Source organism: Petromyzon marinus, chromosome 19 (genome assembly GCF_048934315.1).
Source record: "Petromyzon marinus isolate PM22_M1 ecotype Great Lakes invasive population chromosome 19, UKy_Petmar_22M1.pri1.0, whole genome shotgun sequence".
In the NCBI taxonomy this organism is placed as follows: Eukaryota; Metazoa; Chordata; class Hyperoartia; order Petromyzontiformes; family Petromyzontidae; genus Petromyzon; species Petromyzon marinus.
In genome coordinates, this window is record NC_133685.1 from 2,513,620 (window position 1) to 2,538,006 (window position 24,387).

Consider the following 24,387-nt stretch of genomic DNA (forward strand, 5'->3'; position numbering starts at 1 on the left):
ACGTCTCCACCGCATGTGCGCGCCGTGACGTCCTGCGCGGCGTGTTTACGTGACGTCACGCCGGTGTGTTATTTACGTGACGTCATCAGCCGCGCGTGACGTCGTGCGACCGCTGTCCCCCCCCCCATACACACACACACCGGGCAGGCGGCGGCGGCAGCGGCGGCGGCTCTAAGCGGTGAGTTCCCCGCGACTTCTCCCACCACCTCATCCACGCTCGCCTCGACAACAAACACAAAAAAACCCCTTCGTGTCCGGCCGCGAATGTGCTTTGCGGCGAGGGTCGCTGGAAGTGGTGGGTGGGGGTGGAAGACGCGGGGTCTACCCCCCCCACCTACCCCCCCACCTACCCCCCCCCACCTACCCCCCCACCTACCTCCACCTACCCCCCCCCCCCGTGTGCGTGCGTCCCGCGCGGAACGTCCGAGGCGGGGCCCGTCATGGCGGCAAGCGGGGGGGGGGGGGGTTTACATTCTCCAGTCCGCTTCGTCCACTCGGGGGCGAACTCGCGCCGCCTCTTTGGGGCCCCCGAGCGGAGCGCACGTGACGGGGTGCGCACGTGACGGGCCGCGCCCAATCGCGCGAGCCCCGTGGCGGCCGAGGCTTCGCCTATGCGCGCTGCGGATTGTAAAGCGAGGGCCCAGACCGCAAAGCCGCGGGCCAGCCCCTGTACAGAGGTAGTGAACCACCGCCCCCCGCCGGCTGACATCGGGGGGTTCGCGACACCTGGGGGACCCCCCGACGATGAGGGACCCGCTGTGAGGGACCCTGCCACAAAGACGGGGAGGGGGGGGGGTGATTCCGGTCTCGCGAGACCGCTTGCAGGCACGAAGCGAACCCGCAGAGCCGCGCTCATCTAGACTCGAGGGGGTGCGGGACCCCCCTGTTACTCGGGACCCCAAAAATCGCGGGGAGCCTCGGCGACGCCTTTTGAAAGATTCCCGACACCGGAGGCGCCACTACCAGGTATCCCAGCCATCGGAATTCCAGGGACTGCCGACGCCGTTGACTCTTGAGAGACGACTTACAATCTGAACGCCCGACAATCGAACCCCAGATCCATGGATCCCTTTCTCCAGGGACCCCTGTATATAGGCACCAACAGGACCCCGTGCCCTCACTTAGCCCTGTCTATGGATAACATTATATATATTTGATACCACAGGAACCACCGATACCTAACAGGAACCCTGTGATCCCTATAAACAAGGATTCCAGAAGCAGGTACCACTGCCTCTTAGAGGCCGCTATCTCGAAGGACCCCTGACTCTTAAGGAGCCGTCTCTTAAATATCCCTGATATCAGGGACCCCTGGACCAAGGATGTTGGTCTCCAAACTCGAGACCCGAACTCCTTATACGGTACCACAGGGACCCCTGACACCTGGGACTGTTGATCCTTAGGGACATCTTCGCTCTGGGATTTCTGGTCCTCGGGACACTTGCCTCCAGGGTGCCCTGTCCCTGGAGATCCCTGACATCCCTGCCTCCTCCGCACCTCCTCCCCCCTCCCCGTCTCTTACATTCCCATACTCCAATGTTTCGAAGTATCACGGCCTGGTATTGCATATTCTTTCACGGTCAACTATACCTTTCGTGCGCAAGTGGTGTTGTTGATGGCTGCGGTGCTACGTGATGGGCGACAGAGGGGAGTGCGTCAAATGATGTGTTGTACTTCGCTTCTATACTCCCCCGTGTATGCTCCCTGCCTTCACCAATTCGTGTTGATCTGCAAGATGAAGTATGCCCAATCTGCGTGACGTGGGTAGGCCCTCATCCAGCAGTGGACCAATGAAGGGCTTTACGTGTGTACATGGTCATTACAAAGCCCTATCCATGACGGAACACGCGTAGGTGACTGGTTGATCGCGGTGTTACTCCCAACTGGGTGTTATGATTGGCAATTTGTGGCAGAGTCTGTGACCTGTGGAGGTGGTGTTTATTTTTTAGCTGAGGAGGGTGGTACACACACACACGCGCATATCTGATGTCCATGGACATAGCAAGTGTGTACGCAGAGTTAAATTGTATGCACACAAGGCTGTGTGTGAGGCCAGTGTAACTTCATCTGCGATGCCAACTTTATGATGCAGATTAATCCAGGAGGGCTGCATCAAGAGGGCCCCGCTACGTTTGGATGTTTGGAAAAGTTATTAATTCATGTTTTTGACAATGTGTCAGGAAACTGAAGAATCTGAAGAAAACCCACCATACACCGACACAGCACTGCCATCTCCTGATCACACCTTGCAGTCCAAGCCAATAACACCTTGTATTCCTGGTAGTATCCGATTCAATTACTAACCAGACTGAAATCTGCTTAGCTTGCGATATCTGTATGACATCACTTGCATTTTTCGTGATCTGGCCTATGCTGGGCAAATAGCATGTGCCTATCATCCAGTGTTTTGGAGGTGAGGGTTTGTGAATCATGCAGAGAATGGTGAAACACATCCGCAGCACGGCTAAGTAGCCAAAAATAATACAGAAAGTGGGTCTGTGAATCTGTATGTGAAGAGCTTTGAGCGTTAATCTTCTCGTATGCATAATTGGTTTTCTCCGGGTACTCCAGTTTCCACCCACACGAAGAAATATGTTCCTTAAACCTAAATTCGCCAAATATCGCAATGTAGCAGGTTCCTCCTAAAAAGTTTTGAGAATCAGTGAGGCTTTCCTGGATATATAAAAGGCATTGTTCTTATGTAATTAGGTGGATGGTTCATAGTTATGCCACTCCAAACTGTCTTTGTAAGCCTCTGGCATGAACTTAGAAGAAGGATTCCTCGCGGTGCTTTATTCACCTCTAGGCAAACACGCTGCTTAGAAAGGAATTGGCCAAACATTCCAAAGCTGAAAACAACTTTTTATTTGAAGACTTTTCTGGTTAAATAAATTACATTGTCATTCTTTTTGTGCATTGTGACATATATGCATGATATGGTGTATGGTTATATATTTGGTTTTTATATAAGGCATTGTCACATGTTTGTTCACATATATAATGTAAATAACATAAATGTTCAGGCTTTTCTCAGTCCACTGCTGGAGGTCTCCCAGCGCCTTTCCCTTTATAGGTTTTATTTTTACTTCTCCACGCTGGTCAGTGTGGGCTGGAGATGATGGGGAGGTGCCCAGGTTGTCAGCTGTGGAAGGGTAAAATTGTACGACTCTCACACCAACATTTTAATAACTAAGAGTGGATTAAACGTTTTACTGAATGGGTCATCTAGACTAAGAGAATGGCTGAATTAAATCTGCAGACGAAGAATTGATGAACATTCCACAGGTTGTTATCTATTAGACGAAACACATTAATAAATATACCGAAGGTCAAAATACTTCTTGCTGATTATTTCTCTTCACGACTAGACGCTGCAAATCTTTCCGAACGTCTTTATTTTATTTCAAGAAACGTATTTCCTCTTATCCATTACAAATTTGATAAGGTCTGTTTTTTGCTCACCACCTGACGTTCTGGGCCTTTGAGCCATTGTACTCAGCAACTATTTTAAAGCAAAGAAGAATATCCTCTCGACTGCCCGGGTGGCAACCCAAACATGCAGATATCCAGGGCCTAGCGCCACTTGGTAGTGAAGGAATATGAACCGCTCTTTGTTAAAATCGGCTGCTCTTGACGTGCGGTGTTGTTTGCAAATGTCTGGCATAGACCACATCACTCTAAATGCAACTGTTCTCATCGGATCTCTGAAGCTAAGCAGGATGGAGCCTGGTTAGTACTTGCATGCGAGACTGCCTGGGAATGCCAGGTGGTGTAGGCTTTGCCTGCATGTTGTGATAATAAGATGGCAGTGTCACTGTGTGGTGGATTTTCTCCGGGTTCTCTAGTTTCCTCCCACATTTTGTCAAGCACAAATGAATGGACTTTGCCAAACATCCCAATGTGGCAGGACACTCTTGAGACTCGGCGAGGCAGCCCTAGGTTAATTGTCATCACATCGGCATCACAGATAAAGTTACGTTGGCCGCACAGCCTTGTGTGCGCACACGCTCTCTCTCTGCGTACACACGTGCTTTGCCCATTCGCACTTGCCCTGTGTGTGTTGCCGCCCTCATCGGCTCAGGGTGAACACCACTTCCACCGCGGCTCTTTAATTCCTGGGTCACAAACTCCATGACCGTTTATTGTCTCTCCACAATTGCGTGAGAGGGGAGCAAAGTCGAAACTTGGACATGGCCGCGTGCTGTCTATTTTTTAAACCCCTTGTTATTTTTTATTATTGAAGGCATTCTCCCCCCCCCTTCCCTCCCCCGCCAGTGTATCGTCAGGGAAACGAAGTAATTCAATGTTACAACCCATGCTGCTAGCAGTGTACAACCTTGTGTCGCCGAATGTATCCTTGGAGCTGATGTCACCTTTGATAAATTTAATCTAACGCTCACGATATCGTACATGCAAGGATCTGTTGTGCTCTCAGTGTATGTGCATTTTATGCTGATTCTGCGTTAAGGCTAGCGGAGGGAACGAGGCTGTGCAAATGAGACGGAAATAAACGAGAATTGTTACAAATGAGACGGTCGACACGAGACAACAACACAGAGGGGATTCTTGAATTGAATCGCCATCAAAATGAATTAAGATAAATCCAATGGCAGGATGCCCTGGGCCTCGTGCCACTTGCGTTTTGTTCGCAAGATGTGTGTCGGTTATTGCAGAGGTCTGGTTTATTATTAATGCTATGATTCCACTGGTTTACTGAGGAAAGTTTTGCTGAGTCTCACGAGTCTTTTTCAGGATAGTGCCGCCAAGTTTTAGCAGTTTGGGAGTGATGATTGCTCCGCGTTTCCACATTTTTGCAAATTTGGACCATGGTGCCGGCACACAATGGCTTACTCTTGCGATTGATGTCACAGGATCTTTTAACATTCGCTGCGAGGCAGGATGGTGTGTGATTTTTTTTTTGCAGTTAATACACTTGGAGTATTCAGCAGGGGGGCCGCTGGATTCGAACTGTAAAACTCCGCAGCAAGCAGCGAATGATTTAGCGGTGGCCCATGTGGTTGTTGTGTGACACAAGGCCCCCTCTGATCGTGCTTGGTGTGCACGTGGCAGGAGATTGAAGTCCGCACGGCATCATGGGCGACGACAAGCCATTCGTGTGCACGGCTCCAGGGTGCGGGCAGGTGAGCGGGCATGCTCACCACACCGCATTCGCCACACCACGCTCACCACGCAACACTTACCACCATCCTCGCTGCGCCGCATACCGCAGAAACTGCAACCGCGTTCACCGCACCACCCTTGCCATAATCACCGCACTCGCCATGCTTGCCGCGCAATCTTTCACCACGTCACACTCGTTGCACCGCTGACACCACATCACAACACCTTAACCACGGCAACCACGTCACCCAATACCCACTGCGCCATAGAAATTACAGCATGACACCCACACGCACTGAAAAGCTCCAGGAATGTCACATCACACAGACATGAGACACGCTGTCTGAGATAGATGTGTAGATCTGTCCATGAAACGGACACACTGGCCCGTGAGAATAAGATGGATACCTGTCCGTCACACTTGATACTCATAGGGCACCAACGTGACACAGTGGTAACACTCGTGCCTCACAGCAAGAAACTTCTGGGTTTGATTCCTGACCCTGCGAATTCCTTGTGGAGTTTGTACGTTCTCGCCACGGTTCTGCCTGGGTTTTCCCCAGGCCCTCCTTTTTCCTCCCATAGTCAAAGCAAACGATACAATGCAACCGATATTGGCCAAACATCCCAGTGCCTTAACATTACCGACACCAGCAACATAGTCCTCTACTGCACAACTTGACAGGACCCTCCTGAAGTAGAGTCTTGAGACTCAATGAGGCTTTCCTGGTAAACAAGTGTAATAATGATGACTGTGATATAGACACACAATGTCTGTGAGACACACACCTGTAAGACAGACACATCTGTCCTTGAGACAGATAAACATTTGATTGTGAGAAAGACGCACCTGATTGTGGGACAGAGGAGCACCTGCTTGTGAGAATGAGACACAGAGACACACCTGTCCCCCACTACCCCCACCGTCTCCCCCCGCCCACCCGCCCACAGCGCTTCACGAATGAGGACCACCTGGCCGTGCACCGACACAAGCACGAGATGACGCTCAAGCTGGGGCCCATGCGCAGTGACAGTGTCATCGTCGCCGGTCAGACACTCGCACACATACACACGTGTGTGTGAGAGTCGAAGGGAGTTGGTGTGTGTGAAGAGGGGGTAGTGTGGGTGTGAAGAAGGGGGTGTGAGTGTGAAGAGGGGGGTGTGAGTGTGAAGAGGGGGTAGTGTGGGTGTGAAGAAGGGGGTGTGAGTGTGAAGAGGGGGGTGTGTGTGAAGATGGGGTAGTGTGAGTGTGAAGAGGGGGGTGTGAGTGTGAAGAGGGGGGTGTGAGTGAAGAGGGGGGTGTGAGTGTGAAGAGGGGGTGTGAGTATGAAGAGGGGGTGTGAGTGTGAAGAGGGGGTGTGAGTGTGAAGAGGGGGTGTGAGTGTGAAGAGGGGGGTGTGAGTGTGAAGAGGGGGGTGTGAGTGTGAAGAGGGGGGTGTGAGTGAAGAGGGGGGTGTGAGTATGAAGAGGGTGGTGTGAGTGTGGAGAAGGGGGTGTGAGTGTGAAGAGGGGGGTGTGAGTGAAGAGGGGGGTGTGAGTGAAGAGGGGGGTGTGAGTATGAAGAGGGGGTGTGAGTGTGAAGAGGGGGTGTGAGTGTGAAGAGGGGGGTGTGAGTGTGAAGAGGGGGGTGTGAGTGAAGAGGGGGTGTGAGTGTGAAGAGGGGGTGTGAGTGTGAAGAGGGGGTGTGAGTGTGAAGAAGGGGGTGTGAGTGAAGAGGGGGTGTGAGGGAAGAGGGGGTGTGAGTGTGAAGAGGGGGGTGTGAGTGAAGAGGGGGTGTGAGGGAAGAGGGGGGTGTGAGTATGAAGAGGGGGGTGTGAGTGTGAAGAGGGGGGTGTGAGTGTGAAGAGGGGGGTGTGAGTGTGAAGGGAAGTAATAGTGCAGTGGTTTGTGCGCTGCGCTACGAAACTGGTGACAGTGGTCTAGTGGTTAGCGCGTTTAGACCTGAATTCGATCCCTGCTCGTGGCCAACATCAGTGATATCTGAGGTGGTTCTTTGCTTCCCACTAGCACGGGGGAGACAAACACAAAGGTGGCCGGGCGTGGTTCTGGCCACACCATCCCCTCTCGTGCGCTGTGCTCACCTTCAAAACTACTTGCCCCATCAGCCTGTGTAGTCTATATGGGTGACCTTTGTCTTTGAAAGGGTAGGAGTGGTGTCTGTGGCACGTGGAGGGATGCATTGGAAATGGAGGTGTGTTTTGCCGTGCTTGCTGCGCATTGCCATGCGTGTTGTATGTTGGCACGTGTGGCATGTATGTGCGTATGCGTGCACGGTGTGCGTGTAGCCGTGCAGAGCGTGTGTACGTCGAGGCATGTTTGGACTTGCACTGTGTGATGCGTGTTGGTGCACACGCCACTCATCCCCTCCGCACGTGAATCCTCCACATTTCTCCCGGCTCCTTGGCACCCTTTGGCTCACTCCCGACGTGCGCGCGCTCTGTCCGGCTGTTGCCTGGGATCAGTGCCAAGGCTCGCTCTCTCGCTCGGCACGAAAAGTGGAGTTCCCACCGCGAGGCGGAGGGAGAGGAACGGCGCTTGCCGGGGATAAAATTAGACCGCCGTTGCGGGAGTGAGAGTGAAGCTCCAGAGCCCGTTGCGTGCGTGCCGTGTGTGGGGACACTGAAAGCCAGGAATCATGCGTTGCTTGAATTATCCTAAGGACCTTTAAGTTGCATGCCACGGTAGCGAGATAACTACCTCGCCTGGTATACAGGAAGTCGAGGGTTCGATCCTGACCCTGACGCCTGTATATTTCATGTTCTCCCCGTGATCGCGTGGATATTTCTCCGAGTCCTCCGGTTTTTCCCTCCACATTTAGAAACATCTGTTTAAGTGTATTTGGCTGCAATAAATTTCCACGCAATAAGCCACTTCGTTGAGCTATCATTTGTAGCCAGGTCGCTTCTGAAAAAGCGCTATATAGCTCAGTGGGCCTTACCTGGTAAAATAAAATAAATTGTATGTTTAAAGAAGTTCAACATACATACATACAATCCTCTCAGCTCAATATCAATTACCGCATTTGCGACACGCGCGTTGTTTCACGTGCGCCAACATTGCCGCTCGTATATTACTCTTTTTAAAAACGCGTGAGTCTACGTGCTCACTGCCGCTCGTTTTTGTATTCACGTCCGTGTGTTCGTGCCACCGTCTCAGACCAGACCCCGACGCCGACACGCTTCCTGAAGAACTGCGAGGACGTGGGGCTCTTCCACGAGCTCACCGGCTCCTTCGAGCACGATCTCAAGAAGACTCCGGCCGGCGAGGTCGACACGCCTGACGTCCCGGCCGCCCGCCACGCCTCCTCGCTCGCTCCGCCACCGCCGCTACCAAGGGGAGGCGACACCGGTGGGGGTGGCGGTGGTGGAGGCGGTGGCGGTGGTGGAGGTGGTGGCGGTGGTGGAGGCGGTGGAGGTGGTGGAGGCGGTGGAGGCGGTGGAGACAGTGGTGAGAACAAAGATGATGGCAATGACGGGAGAAGAGAGATGCTCGCGGCAACCGGAGAGGAGGAACGGAACGCCCGGCAGAAGGTGCGTGCATGGGTGAGTTTGTGTGTGTGTGGAGGTGATCGCTTACAGCACTTGCCAACAGTCTGTTAAGGCGATACAAGGGATTTTTTCTTCGTGAAGGGAAGGAGCATGGGAAGGAGGATGAGTAGGTAGTGGCTCTGCCCTGTGTGTCCATTGAATTGGGGTGGAGATAAATGTTAAATTGAAATGTGTGTATCTTGTGTAGAGTTGTTTTGTCTTGATCAGACATCTCTTGGCTAGAGGTTTCCTGTCTTCTGAACACGTGTGTGTATCTTCACTCCAATTCTCGTCCCTTTTCCAGATATGTGTGTCTCCTGTAAATGTGTCGCCTCTTCTCGTCGTGTCTGTTTGCCTATCTTTTCACTCGATGTCTGTCTTTCTCTCTTGACTAGTTGTATAACTCCCTTCTCCAGATGTCTCTGGGCGTGTGCGAGGGAGGAGGGGGCTTGGGCCCCCCCAGGGAGCCAGCTCCCCCGGACGGCCCTGCCCCTCCCCTGCCCGCCCCTCCTTTCCGACAGGACGGCTCCAGCAGCAATAACAAGGTGAGTGGACGAGACCTGTGGTGCAGGGAGACCTGGGCGTCTCCTTGTGTTCTCCATATGTGGTGGCGAGATGTTAACTACCTCGCCTGGTATACAGGAGGTCTAGGGGTTTGATCCAGACCCTCACGCCTGCTGTATATTTGGAGTTTGCGTGTCTCTCTCCCCGTGGTCGCTTGAATTTTTCTCCCAGTCCTGTTTTTCTCTCCACGTTTAAAAACACTTTTTTTGAGTATAAACTTGCACATGATAAGCCACTTAATTGGGATATTATTTGTGGCCGGGTCACTTCTGAAAAAGAGCTGTATAGCTCAGTGGGCCTTTCCTGGTAAAATTAAAATAGTTTAGTTTAATATGTATTCCCTATGAACGACTTGTTACGCGAGAGGGCAGCTCATCCTAATGGACGGAGTCACATGACACATTACCCTCACAGAATCAGAATCTTTATTTAGACTGGAGGATTAATCCGACGCGCTATGAAGGTATTTTACACAGATGTCCAGTCGGAGGTAGATCAGAATGTTACAACAACAATTCAAAAACCGATAGGAGTGCAAAGTATAGGAAAGTTAAGTACAAATTGCGAAAGTATATATAAATTCCTACCGATTTTCAACAATAAATGCAAGCTAGGGCAAAGCAGCAAAGCAACAACAACAGTCTCAGACCACAGCAAGATAACACACAGCCCCTCAATAAGACTGAACCAGTCATCAAACCTCCTGATCGTCACAATTCACCACTCATCTGCATGTCGCTGTGTCTACGTGCTCCCCCTCCCCCCGTCTCCCTGTCCCCGGTGTCCCCGCGCGCCCAGGAGCCCGTGTGTGCCGCCCCCCCCCGCAAGCTGCCGGCCCCACCGCCGGTGCCGGCGGCGCGGCCCTCCTCGCTGCACCTGCTGTCCCGCGGAGACGCCAGCGCCACGGGGGCCGGAGCCGGCTCCATCATCCCCCAGACTCTGGACTCTCCCACCGCCGTGTCCGTCATCACGCAGGCCCCGCCCTCCAACCGGCATATGGGGTCGGGCCCCGCTCCTACCCTCGCCTCTCCGCTACCCTCTCCTCCCCTACGCTCCACGCCGCTACCCGCCGCTCCGCTCCCTTCCGCTCTTCTCTCCTCCCTTCCACCACATCCCGTTCCTTTCCGCTATCCTCTCCCTTCCACTCCTCACCCCTCAATTCTCCTCCCCTCTACTCCCCTCTCCTCTTCTTTCCTCGCCTCCCTTCTGCTCCCCTCCGATGCCCTCCATTCCCCTCTGCTCTCCGTCACTTCGCTCCCCCGGCTACCCTCTTCGAGACACAAACAATACAGACGAGACAGAATGAACAAGACTGGACAAACGAGGTAGTGCTAATGAGGCAGAGAATAATTGTTTCTACGATTTGATCGCTACCCCAAAGCAATACCTAAGCACGGAGTTGCGGGGGTGGTTACTCGTTACGTTCCTGATCGACGTAGAGAATGCAAGACATCGGTCGAGGTAGAATGTCCTCACAGGGGGGCGGTGACGAAGGCCGAGCGGTCGCACGTTCACCAATTGTTCGAGTTTCCGCGGCTCGAGTCAAGCCACCCTGGTTAATACTGCAGCTGTACGAACCGTAAAGACACACGCTGTCGGTTTTACAGTGGACGTTACAGATCCCACGGCGTTTGGACAAAAGAGTAGGGGCCACGCACACGTGTCGACGTCACGGTCGCCAGAGTTGTCCGGCGTGATCACACCGCACGGCAACGTCGGCCCCTGCCGGCAGACTGAACGCCACCATGCTGCAGTCACCTTGCACCTCGCAGGGACCCTTGCCAACGGGGGGAATTCCCCGAGATGTACTTCACGGGAGGCGCGGTACAACTATCACGTGACGAGAGGGGTAGTGGGGGGGGGGTTTGACGTTGCTGATCCTGTGCCTCCCCCCCCTACCCAGGCCTCCCCTGCCAGGCCCCGTGCCCATGTACATGCAGCTGCCCAACGGCCAGCCGCTGCCCATGGGCTTCCCGGGGCCTCTGTCCAGCTCCCTGGCCCTGTCTCCAGGGCAGGGGCCCCCACACCTCCCTCCACCGCACTCCTCTGGGGTGAGTAGACACCAACGCATTCTGTACGTTATTGTGGTGGTGGTGGTGTTGTGTTGCGGTGGTGTGCTGTACACAACGTTCTTGCTGTGCGTTCCCTTGTGGTGGCGTGACGGCCACTGTGGCGAGATGTTAACTCCCTCACCTGGTATACAGGAGGTCGTGGGTTCGATCACGACTCCGACGCCTGTATACAGTGGTACCTCGGTAGGACTTATACCGAAAATGACGAATACCAAACGAATTTTCCCATAAGAAATAAAGGGAAAGGAAATAATCCGTTCCAGAGTACAAGAAATTATATTTTATATGGCATATTATACATTAATGTGGTTGTATACAATAATGTAGACACTACTTAGTACTAAAATGCATAAATTAAAATGACAAAAAACACGTGAAAATTAGCAGAGAGTTACAACAAGAGTTGTGCACTGAACAAGATCTACAGGCAGACTGAGGAGCGGCGCTTTGTTTCAGTCGTGAGCGGGGTCTACGCGGGTATGCGGTGACTCATCCCGACCCATACAAGTTCTAGCAAGCGCATCGTGTCTAAGCAAGACGTCGTACCCCAACACATTTTTCTCTTGTCAAACACGACGTATACCAAATTCGACGTATTCCAAAGAGGTCGTATACCGAGGTATGACTGTATTTGGACTTTGCATGTCTATCTCCCCGTGGTCACGTGGATTTTTGTCCGGGTCCTCCGGTTTTTCCCTCCACATTTAGAAACATGCATTTAGAGTGTTTGGCTGCTATACAGCTATACAGCCAAACAGTCTTCTGAAAAAGGGCTACATAGCTTAGTGGGACATACCTGGTAAAATAAAAATTGTTTAGTTTTTATAGGTGTAATCCTTGCCATTTTATTGTTTTTATCACGGTTACTGAGTGCACAGTGAGCCAAATTAAGTGGTCCGCAACAAACGGCACTATGAAAGTGGCAATAGATAACATTAAACGCGCATGTTTAACTGAGCGAAGTTCAAAAGTGCTGGGAAAAAAATAGATGCTGGGAGGAGGGAATTCCAAAGTCGAACATTGAGAAGGGAAGAAGGAGAATGATGTGACCTGCAGTGTGGTGGTAGTGGTGGTGGAACACAGTGTGGATGAGACGGAAGCGTCCAGTCTGGTTGACCGAGTCTTCAGGAATCATCGAGTGACGTTCTTGGGACCAGTAACCATGGTAGCAGCGATAGAAGAGTGATAAGGAGGCGGCTGATCCCTGGCGGGCACTTGAGTAATGAATCGTCAATCGACCTTACTGCTGTGTTCGTGTGTGCCGTGCCATTAACACACAACCCACACACACTCACACACCGGTGTGTCAATCCTATCACAACGGCATGTGTACATATAACCTTTGTTCTCGGTGCTGTACTCTCTGGTACAGCACACACAAGTTTAACCCTTGCTCTGTGTGCGTCATCGCATCCTGGTTGTGTCGCAGATGTCGCGGCCGATGAACCTCGTGCCCAACATCCCGGGAATCCCGGGCCCTCCCATGAACCACACGGGGCTGCCCCCACTGCTACCCCCCCAATCGGAGGCTAAGATGGTACATTCAACGTGCCTCACGTGTCCCCCCCACGTGTTCCCCCACGTGTCCCCCCCCCCCACCTTCCCCCACCGGGTTAACGTCCCTGTTAATTGCGTGCAGTGCGAACATGTGTGTAGGGTTTGCGCCCCGCCTAGACCTCATCATCATTATCATAAAGGGCTTAATAAAACGTGTTTATAAATATGTATACGTCATTTAAACTACGGGAAAGGTTACACGAAGGAAGTACCAACGTGCATTATTTATCCATAATACAGTTTCTTCTTTTTTGGGTTAGATCGCGTAAATATCTAAATGTGCCGTTAAACCCGCCACCATTATTTAGAATGGGAGTCGGATAAGGTGATAACTTCGTCAAAGTTTAAAGATGTTTTCCCTGAAAATGGGCTGGTGAAACAAATGCACAAAAGATATGGAGAATATTTTAACCATCTCAGATTTGCTGGCGACACGGTCGTTATGGCGTGGCAACAAACGTGTGGCCGGGCGATGTCCTGACTACATTGTGTCTCGTACCAGCGTATCCAGGCGCTCGTTAACAGCACTAGCCCAAAACGTCTGTAAGTATACACTGGCGTTCTTTGTCTTTGATGCGTAATCTGAGCCGTCCATAGACATCCTCCACTAAGCGATGAATGACACTTGTATTGTGTGTGTGTGTGGTTATGTACACAGTCCCACCTGTGCTCGCAGCATTGCAGCCAATGCAGATAGTTGTGCCAGTGCATTCCTGTGCATTCCTGTGGTAGATTATTGTTTACAATGAAGTGTCGTGTAAACCCACCTCCACCCACACGGCCAATTAGCGAAGTGTGTCACATTGAACAAAACGTGCCAATTAGGTACAACTTGAATTAGTTACCATGTCAGCACACCCGTCGGTGTGGAGAGCAAAGCCACAACATTTCCGACACATTCATATTTATGCGATCTAACCCAAAATAACTGACGAATAATATTGGTCACGAAAGCCTAGGTTGCAAAATAGATGATTATTGTTGTTATTCTTGCCTCTTTGTTTCACGAGGTTCCTGCTAAGTTTTTTTCCTGCAGTCAGGGGCAATGCTGCTGCTGCTGTGTGCCATCTCAATGGAGTAATTTTCAGGTCATGTCTCAGCATTGAGATGTCTGGCCGATACCGGGACACACTCTTAACGCGTTCCTTTCAGCTGACCGTTATTTATGAACAAAGCGTATTTAAGAACTCTCTTCTGTCTGCACATGCACACGTAAATAATATATATATACAGAATCATAATATTGATTTATACTGGAGGTATCCGATGAGCTATAAAGCTCGTTTTCACAGATGTCCAGGAGGGGCACGGGATAAGAACGTTACAACAAAGAATATAACAATAATTCTAGATTTGAAGCTTTCGTGACTGCAAGGATTCATACTCTTTGGTTTTTTTCGGTAAAGTCACGTAGGTAAAATAAATGAAAACAACTAAATTAAATCACGACGTTTCGGAGGCAACACAAGCTCCCGCCTTCAGGTGTAAACCGTCACAGCAAAATTTTTGTATCAAGTGAAGAGAGCTCTAAGATACCCGAGATTATATACAGGTTAAGGGGGGGGGGGAGGAGCCAGGAAGGGCCATGGGGGGCGGGCTAAGTTAAGCCGCCTTTTGTTATGCTGCAGGGGGGTGAGGGGGACGGAGAGGCGATGGCGAGCAGTGATCGAAAGCAAACACAGCCACCTGGAAGAAAGCAATTTTGCTGTGACGGTTTCCACCTGAAGACGGAAGCTTGTGTTGCCTCCGAAACGTCGTGATTTAATTTAGTTGTTTTCATTTATTATACCTACGTGACTTTACCGAAAAAAACAAAGAATATCACAATACGATAGGAGTGCAAAGTATAGGAAAGGTAAACAAGTAACTTTAAAATATATACACAATTAAAACTAAACTATGTTTTATCTGGCCAGGTAAAGCCCACTGAGCTATTTCGTTTTTTTGTTTCAGAAGCAACCCAGCCACAAATGATGGCTGGGCGAAGTGGCCCATCACGTGAAAATTTGTAGTAGCAAAATAATCTAAATAATGTAGATGCATGTTTATTTTTTAGTCCTTAATTTAATCGACTTTCTTGACCCTTATTGTCGAGCGGCGTTTGTTAAAGCAAAGCAAACTGTGGACACCGTTGTTGACCCCCTCCTGGGTCTCGAGAGGCAGCGTTTTAAATCCATTCGAGTCGGAGTCGGGCATCTCTTCCCCAGAAATACTCACGAGTGAAAGCTCAGTGTCACGTTGCTGGCAATTAATCTTAATCGTTAAAAGTAAAATGAAATGTTCCTGTCACCATTTTCGATCGGTTGACGTGTTTCGTGATGTACAGGGTGGCCCGAAGGTTAGTTTAGCGAGTCGGGGATGACATTAATGATAAGTCAAACTTTATTCCGGTACACTAACCTTCGATCTCTGACGTAGGGAGTTCAAGGCCAGCTCCTGAAGCCAAATTGACCCAGAGAATTCGGGCTCCGGCCCCTGATTCGCAGCCGTTACTCGGCTTGACGAGAAGCGTGAATGCGCAGCGCCACGGGAGACTGCTTGAGTGCGCCCCCCGAGTTGCGTGCCTCGTGGACACGCCGCGGAACCTTAAGTCACGCGACGAGAGTGTGGTGTGAGCCGCGGGGCTTGCGGTTTTAATCATCTGTTGTGATGTGCCAGTGATGTGAGTGATGGTTCTGTCCTTCACCCCCCCCCCTCCCAACTTCCCCTCCCCCCAATTATATCCTCTCTGCACTCAAACCCCCTCTCCCCTCCTCGCCACACTTACCCCTGCTGCCCCCTCCCATCCCCTCCTCTCCCCGGGGCTCCCCTCCCCTCCGCTGCGCTCCATACCCCGCTCCCGCGAGCCAGAGGCTCAAGGCCGTGCTGAGCCAGCAGCCTAGCACCATGGGAGCGAGCGTGGCGGAGATGCAGCCGCTGAGCGTGTTCACCGGCGGGCGCCACGAGCTGCCCGGCGCGGGCCCACTGCCCTCGCAGGTCCGGTCCCCTGGTGGCTGCCTCACCCCCTACTTGCCTCCCTCCCTTTTTTATTTTACGATCAGAAGAAACAGAAATATGCCTCGGTCATCATGTCGTTTTTGGGGTTTTTACTTTTTTATGACCTTTTTTTACACCAGAAATATAACATATTTACACGTCTTCTTGTGGAACAGAAATCCCATTGTGTACTGCTGTGTTCACAGACACAAACAAAAAAAAACACCCTCAAAAACTCATTGCTAGATCCCACCATCAGTCACATTACACGGAGCACCCTCTGTAGCCCAACGTGTCAAAAAGGATGGGACACACCCCCTCCCCCACCCCCCCCCCCCCCGTCAACTGAGCGTAGCGAAATTACAGCCAGAACACTGCTGCCACCCCGCCGCCTGCTGGCTAGTGACATCGTGCCACAGCACCCCACCGCCATATCTGCCCCTCGCTCCTTATTCCTGGACCGTAGTCTGGCAGGTGGACCCCTCATGCAGGAGGACTCCTAATGCAGAGGACCCCCCTAATGCAGAGGACCCCCCTAATGCAGAGGACCCCCCTAATGCAGGAGGGCCCCTAACACAGGAGGGTGGAGATAGCAGAGGAGGCCCGGGGGGGGGGGGAGGGGTCAATGTGAATTGTAATTGTCACATTGGTAATGGATCGCAATCACATAGCGATTGTGATGATGATTGTAATATCGGCCAATGGTGCTGTGGAAATTGTAATTAATTGAACCCGGGTCCGCTGCAGGGTGGAGTAGAGTGGGAGTGCGGAGTGGAGTATGGGACTGTGAAGTGGAGTATAGGAATGCAGAGTGGGGTGCAGGAGGTGGGAATTGTCAGTGTAGATTGGGAGAGCAGTGGGAGTTATAGGAAGATGGGGTGGCGTGTGGGAGGGTGAAGTAGCGTGCATTATTGGAGTTGGGAGTAGAGTGCAGGAGTGTGGAGTGGATTGTAGGACGCCGGAGTGTGGAACGGAATGCGGGAGGGTGCAGTGTGCTGTGCATTATTGGGAATGCCGAGTGGTGTACAGTGCGAGAGTATAGAGTGGATATATTTAGAGACTGTGATGGGAGAGGCCCGATGCGAAAGCAAAGTGCTATGCAAGACGATCTCAATACAGACAAACCAACAGAGATAACACGAATCAAGGGATCACACGCGCACGACACAACGCACCTCTCGGCAGAACCAACTCCCGGCCAACGTGGGCTCCCATTTCGGTGGTCGCGTGCCTCCGTTCCCGAAGGGAGCCCCGCACACTTTAGTCAGGAATGCCCTTGGAAGCTAGATGCGACCTCGTGGGGTCAAAGTGGAAGAGAGACCATTACCTGCTTAGGTCAGCCACCGAGGTTTGGGCCATGTTTTGTAAAAACAAAAAAAAAGTTTTTTTTAAATGATAAGATTTAAGCATGGAATAGCATAACCTAGACAGAGCCTGTGTGTGTTCATCCTTGTTAACACGCACGGTGCCGTGGTGGCGAGATGTTAGCTACCTTGCCTGGTTTATAGGTCATGGGTTCGATCCCGACGCCTACTGTATACTTGGAGTTTACGTATTCTTCCCATGGTCGTGTGGATGTTTCTGTGGGTCCTGCGGTGCAGTCTACGCAGCCAACCAATTGGCTCTTGAAAGTAACTGTGCTGGGCTTGTCCTCGCAATGTCTCGGCAACGGGGTCTGGTCCACCTACCCAGCGGTCCACGGGTTACACGGCAGTTCGAGTCGGCCCTCTTCCCATTGCCGCCGTTTGCTCTCCCGTTCGCAGATGTCTCCCGGTTACCTCTCGTCGGGACAGCCGTCGCCACAGTCGTCCGTGAGCAGCAGGGGGGGAGGAGGGGGAGGCGGCGGGGGAGGGGGAGGAGGCGGGGGCAGCGGGCGCCGGCGGCGCTCGGCCGACGACGACCCCGACGAGAGGCGGCGCAAGTTCCTGGAGCGGAACCGCGCGGCCGCGACGAGGTGTCGGCTCAAGCGCAAGGCTTGGGTGTTGAACCTCGAACACAAGGCCGAGGAGCTCACGCACACCAACATGCAGCTGCAGGTGGGGATGGTGGGGGTGGGCACCGCACGGTTTGTGTCCCAGGTTTGTTTGGCGAGTCCTTGACTCCCGCGCGACGAACATGTATCTCAAACGTGGGTAAGTGCTACCCCTAGCGTATGGTTAAAATAAAGACTGGAATGCGATCTTAGAAGTAGTTCTGTGATACCCACTTCCATGGGCCATTCATGGCTTAACACCAACAGCACGATTGGAGTAAAACTGGGAAAAATATTCATATATTTCGTGAGATTATTCAGTCACATATGCCGTGTGTGTATGTAGTGTGTATATTGTGTGTATGTTTACGTATATGATCGGTTGTGTTGTGGTTGGCACGGTGTGCTACGAACCCAGCGACTCGAGTTTGATTTCCGCTCACGTCCAACACCAGTAACAATTATCTGAACCGGTCCTAGGCCTCCCCTAGGTCGACTCAGCCTCAAATGAGTACCTGGTGCATTGTGTATATCGTCACTCGGGAGACAAAGACGGCCGGGCGTAGTGCTGGCCACTCACTCCCTCGAGTGCCGTGCCGGCCTTCATAGGTGCTCGCTTAGAGCACTTGCCCTAACAGTTTGTAAAGGCTACCCGGGGGATATTTGTCCTGGTGTCTCAGAGCGAGGTGTCCATACTGAAGAACGAGGTGGCCCAGCTGAAGCAGCTCCTGCTCGCTCACAAGGACTGCCCCGTCACCGCCATGCAGCGAGCCGGACACGGATACGTGTGTGAGTGCACACCCGCAACACCAAAGCAACACCACACCACCACACCAGCACACCATCGCAACACCACCCTGCCACACCACACACTGCCACACCACCACGCAGTTGCACTTTATTTTGCACGCGGTTGGAATTCACTTTGCTCAGTCGGTGAGGTCGTGACGGATTTCTTTTTCTCATTGCTGTTGTTGCTCCATGTCACCTGTACCGTTCCCACTCCATTGAAATGTGCACTGATGCCATTATTGAGGGCGATATTGGCACGTAAAATAAAGATTGATTAACTATCACCACACTACCACAACGCCACCACATCAAGTGGAATTGGCCAAACTCCCGTCACCTCTCATCATTATCCATCAATTAACATAATTCTCCATCACACTCCCATCACCCCCCATCATTCCCTATTACTTTCCATCACCCCACGTCGCCCCCCATCATTACCCCATCATTACCCCATCATCCCCGGTTGTCTCACGCTGCCCCGTGCCCCCCCTCGGCCCTTCACAGCTGACCCGGAGGAGGGCCCTGCGGACGACGCCCTCGGACCCGCGCACCTCCAGCAGCAGCAGGTGATCCAGCACAGCACCCCCACCTCCTCCTCCTCATCCTCCTCCTCGTCGTCATCGTCATCCTCCGCCGCAGCCAACGGCCTCCCGCCGACAACGTCGTCGTCGTCCACGCACGATGCGGCGGCGGCGGCGGCGCAAGCGAGGGCGGCGCTCGGCCTGAGCCTCGCGTCCTCGCGGCCACAGCCGACGAACAGCTGACAGGACGGCGCCACAGCCGCTCCGGGCCGCGCGCCGCCGCCTTCCGTCGCCGCCGATCCTTGAGATTTGAGGAACTCGTCGAGGCCGTGCTCCAAGCCGCTCGCTCACTACGTACGCATTGAAGGGAACTCCGGGGGGGGGGGGGGGAGGGGGACAACGCTGCCTTACTCGAGCGAGCGCAACCGTGTTGGCTCCGCTTGCGCCTTGCGTTCGGTGGACAGACGGGCGATGATGGCCGGGAGGGGCCAGGAGCTCGTCCGAGCCGCGCCCTCCAATTAAGACTCACGGCGGGACCACGTTGCCGTGCGGCGCTCGGACGTGGCGGGGTGGGGGGGGTGGCTGTGCCCTCCCTCTCCGCGCAACCCGGCTTCCCCCAGAGCTCCGTGCGAAAATGTAACCACCGTGCGTTTGCTTGCGGGAGCAGCCAAGCAGAGGAAGGGAGCATCTCCGTGAAAAAAACAAAAATCCAGCCTCGTAGTGAAAACCTCCGCCCGGGCACGACGACGTCTCTCGGACAGCGCATCGGGAATCCGGGATGGCGGAGGAGCCGGCGTGCCGATAGGGGGGGGGTGGGGGGGAGGGCGTCTCTCCTCGTTTACAGCGGCTCCATCAAGCGCCGCTAGCACGGCGAGTTCCCCCTTGATACCAGCACCCGGAACGGACTCTGGCGGCGAGGACTCAGCTGCTATAATTTGTACGATGCAATCTCCCAAAGAGCCACTCGACCCGCAGGACGCAAGCCCGCGGGCGGGCGGGCGGACGAGCGGGCGGGCGGACGAACGGACAAACCGACTCGGAGCACTTCCGCGGCACGAGGGCTCGGTGCCGAGATTTTAACCGGAAACCGCGCTTGCGTCGGTGCCCGGCAGCACGCGCTTGCGCGCACTGCCGCGTGTACGCGAGCCGAGGGTTAGAGGGGCGAGGCGCCATCGGCCTGCGCCCCCGACGCTCTACGCGAAGAAGCTGTCGCGCACTCTTTGCCTTGTGCCAACCTAGGCGAGTTACGCACGGACCGTTAGCGGTGGACGCAGGCCCAACAGAGGGGTATAGCTCTCGTCTCATAGATGGGGGTTCTTCATCCGCATGACCTGCCACGGTACTTCTTAGTTTGCCATCTTGTTTCCTCCTCCTGCCTTAGCCCCGTTTACAGAGACCGCTGGGTCAATCGACTTCCGGCAACAGTCCTCCCGTTGGCAATGATCGTCGCGCACCCGACGATTGCAGTGCACGTTCCACGTGGAGCGGCGACAGAACTGGTTTCAATTGACATCGAGACGGCGTGGGAAATTAGATATCGCGCACTTTCACACGTACGCACGACATCTCGGTCTTTCATTTGAACCAGCGCTAGTTCACGTGAAATGTGTTTTTCACAATCATCGAGCGCGCTCGCAAAGCTCGTAAACCGCTTGGTGTGTATGTGAACGCGGGTAAAATGGCAAACGTGGAATTGTGTACCGGGGTGGGTTCCAAGGACGGGGGAGTGAGGAGGCCGAGGACACGGCATAGGGACGCGTCTACATGCCACGGTCCCTTGGTCAATCCACTGCTGGATGAGGGCCTCCCCACGTCGTGGGGCAGTTACGTGGCCATCCTTCACCACCCTGGGCAGTGCGGGTTGAAGGCGGGGACCATAGACGTGGAAGCATTGAAGTAAAGTATAATGGATTCTGCTGCGCAGGGCAGGCCTCTTTGGGTTGCGTCTCCCTTGATGCTGCTGATGCAAGCGGCGATGAGGTAGGGGGTGGAACGATGCATCGACTCGCCGACAAACGTCATGATTTTTTTTTATCCCGCTATACCTGCACAAAATTTTTTGTTTTTTTCTTCACGCCGTACTCTCTGTACGTAATGAGTTCATGAACCCCTGCGGCAACAACAACGATCTTACAGAAGTACCTGATTATCAAATCGGGTCGCCGCCTCGAGTCGCAAACGATTCAACGAACCGGTGAAGGGGGATGAATCGTTCCGCCCCTGACCAACGCGTCGCACTCCACCTTCCGTGGTGCGAGGACCGCGGGAGTTTCCGTGGCGGGCGGGGACGGTGGAGCCCCGCGGCCTCCCACGTTTCCCCCCCTCCTCCACTTCCCTGTTAAAACTGCCGACAAACTAACCTCCTGAGCAAGCGTAAAAACGAGGCTGATGCAATGTACATACACGGGTGGCATGTGGGAAGCGGCCGTCAGTCTTGTCCGTCCGTCCGGCACGTAGACCAGCTGCAGATTTGTCTCGACACCAAACAGCCAGACACATTCTCTCTTCGACGTGGACCGTCCGTCCGTCCGTGTGTCTGGCGAGCGGAGACGGGCCGGAGATGGCGCAAGGCCGTCTGGCATTGAGACAAGACTCTGGACACACCGTACTGCCCGTCCCCGACCGTTTTGAGGTGTCGAGATGCACTCCCGACACGGACCGTTCGTCTCCACGTCACGCTATCTGCGTGACTTGGAGACAGTCTGGCTGTGGAGATGGACGGACTGTTTTGACGGACCGTTTGTCCGTGTGGCGCGTGGACACGCGCTGGGGTTGTTCGTCTCGCGCGTCCCACTAAAAGTCGTCCGTCACACGCGCTGCCCGCATCAGTAATCCTTTGCCTTAAAAGTGCATGCGTTCAGTTTCATTATTTTATTTGAAAATGTTACCATTTTTTCAAGTCCCATCAATATTCAGACACCACTGTCTAATGGCAAATAGGGGTTTTTAATACTAATAATTTAAATTGCTTTGGTTGTTAAGTGTATATGCAGTTATGCTACAAACTGGTTGCAAATAGACGCTGTGTAACGGCAGCTGCTTTAGATTACATGATACGACGCCCATACACACTACTGTATAATTATTTCAAATCCTGACTCTCACGTCGGATTTAACATGTAAATATTGATAACACGCTTTTTTTTAAGTTGTGCCCGGTCTACCGAGTGTGTGCATCTTGGCCAGTCCGGTTGTCCCGCTGTGATGGTGGTATAGGCGGTTAATGGTACCGATGGTGGTGTATGTGGTGGTGTAGACGGTGGTGTGAAGGCGATTTGAGTTGCAGGTGGTAGCGATTGATGTATGAGATGGTAGAGTGCACAGGGTTGGAGGCTGTGAATGGGCGGTGGTGTTGTGGTTGAGTTGGTTGTGGATGTGTTGGTAGCTGGTGGTGCTGATGGGAAGATGTTTTGGAGTAGTAGACAGTAGCAATGGAGATGGTTATAATGGAGGTGGTGGTGACGGTGGTAAGTAATTAAGGTGGTGGTGGTAAGTAACCGGCCTCTGTGGAGGAGGCTGGTGAAGGACTCTACTGGACAACAACGGAGAGCAGAGGAGCGACGCTCACGAGCGGAGTGCCGAGTGGCTAAAATACAGCAAGTTGGCGCAGTAGTGGGTACAGCTGGTGCATCTACCGGTCATCTCAGTCAGCCAACCTATGGCAGCTGGGTCTGTCCCAAGACCTCCTGTCAGCGAGCCTTCGACACTTTACGTGGCCTCAAAGTGCACTTGGCCTGGCACAGGCGTCGTGGTGACGTCACCGTCACTGAGTGGCGAATGGCGGCTATTGATAAATAACCGAGGTGGTAATAAACGGAGGTGGTGTTGATGGTGGTGTTGGTAAGCAACGGAGGTGGTGTTGATGGTGGTGGTGGTAGTAAATAATGGAGGTGTCGGTGGTGGTAAGTAATCGAAGTGGTGGATAACGGAGGTGGTGTTGATGGTGCTGAGAAATCATGTAGGAATAGGCGGCGAAGGTGAGTGACGGATGTCGCGCCGTGCGGCCGGTGCACGGAGCTAGCCGCACGCTGGTCCAGTTTGCCCATCGACGTGAAATGTGCAACCGAGGGGGTCGGCGGACGCCCAAATCCTCACGGCGTCTCGGCTCCTGGCTTCGCTACCCCGGCCGGCGCCGCTTGCCGTCACACGGCTACGCCCATCAGGTTGACGCGCCGGTTGTGGTAGCGCTTGGAAATGTCCCCCTCGATCTGCGAACGACACGCCGCTGTGAGCTGGTGCGACATCGAAGAGTACTCCAAGTGTACAATTTGTGATGCCAGGGTAACAATTGTTTTAGAAATATAACTCCCAAGGTTGGAAGAATATATATATAGTTCAGCTACCCCCAAGGGTACAGATAGAATGTTGACATGGGTGTGTCCCTTGACCACTGGATGCTTCTGGTGTTGCCAACTCTAGCAGTGTTCCAGCAGGCGCCCCAATTGGAGGATTTTTGGGGGGAGGAACTTAGTGCCCTGCCCGACTCGCCACTTACCGTTCCCACTACCCATCATGCATCACTTCTTATCTGCGCCTCTGAGGATGCAGTGGTGGTTTTGAAATCGGCCGCTTTTTTTTATTTTGCCAAAGTGTTGCCCCGTAATGCCCGAGAAAGAGCGGCATGCGACGGCGTTAGCAACGGCGTTGGCGCGTACGGAGCGAACGTACGAGCGCCTGCAGCTCCCGGGAGCGCGCCAGCAGCGCGTCGAGGCTGGGCTGCAGCGCCACCTGCTCCTGCAGCGCCTCCCGCTGACGCTGCACCGCCGCGTCGCGCTTACGCAGCGCCGCCTCCGCCTGACGCAGCTTCTGGTTCAGCGTAGTGGTGAGCCGGTCGACGTAACTGCACGCCCATGCACACACACGTACACGCGCGCATGAACGCACACATGCACACGCACGTGCGCCGGCACACCGTGAGAACGCTGTAGCCGCGGTCAAACACGACGGGACTGCCCACTCCCCACCGGGTCTTGGAATGTGATAATGGCCGATCGGTCAGTTGAAATGGAAGAGTCCGAAGTGAGAGTTATAGGTTGCCACCCGTTTTCCCAGGATCCTCTTGTGGCAGTCATTCTGGGAAACTTATGTAAGCCTTCTCGGTCACATACAAATTTTTTTTTTACCGGTTGTATAATAATGATGATAAACCACTCAAGACAATTGACTTACACGTATACCTCTCCGCTCTTGTGCTAACGTAAGATTATTTGTATGTACGTGCGTGTCGCTTGAACTTCTTTCATAGCCAACCGTGCTAATCGGAGGTGCATGGGGAAGTACAA

General features: G+C 53.2%; 2 protein-coding genes across 5 annotated transcripts in view; one reads left to right on the top strand and one right to left on the bottom strand.

Annotated features, from left to right (window-relative positions):
• LOC116943795 (cyclic AMP-dependent transcription factor ATF-7-like) lies at positions 1-22,258 on the top strand. 4 transcript variants are annotated; one of them, XM_076068058.1, is made up of 12 exons: positions 1-178; positions 5,036-5,141; positions 6,073-6,169; positions 8,278-8,663; positions 9,065-9,193; positions 10,011-10,213; positions 11,116-11,263; positions 12,714-12,821; positions 15,692-15,817; positions 17,581-17,853; positions 18,470-18,578; positions 19,089-22,258. In XM_076068058.1, the coding sequence occupies exons 2-12, from the start codon at positions 5,094-5,096 to the stop codon at positions 19,346-19,348; spliced, it is 1,887 nt and encodes a 628-aa protein (XP_075924173.1). In that variant the 5' UTR covers positions 1-178; positions 5,036-5,093; the 3' UTR covers positions 19,349-22,258. The 4 variants fall into 4 exon arrangements, with proteins under 4 accessions (XP_075924173.1, XP_075924171.1, XP_075924174.1 ...); XM_076068056.1 differs by having other exon boundaries at positions 3-178; positions 5,071-5,141; XM_076068059.1 differs by having other exon boundaries at positions 7-178; positions 5,071-5,141; positions 8,278-8,651.
• CDK5RAP3 (CDK5 regulatory subunit associated protein 3) overlaps positions 21,962-24,387 on the bottom strand; it is a 12,293-nt gene continuing 9,867 nt past the window's right edge. Inside the window, exons 13-14 of the mRNA XM_076068060.1 lie at positions 23,774-23,945; positions 21,962-23,313 (exon numbers count right to left, since the gene is read on the bottom strand). Of these exons, the coding sequence (XP_075924175.1) occupies positions 23,248-23,313; positions 23,774-23,945 (238 nt within the window). The 3' untranslated portion in view covers positions 21,962-23,247. The remainder of the gene's footprint in view (positions 23,314-23,773; positions 23,946-24,387) is intronic.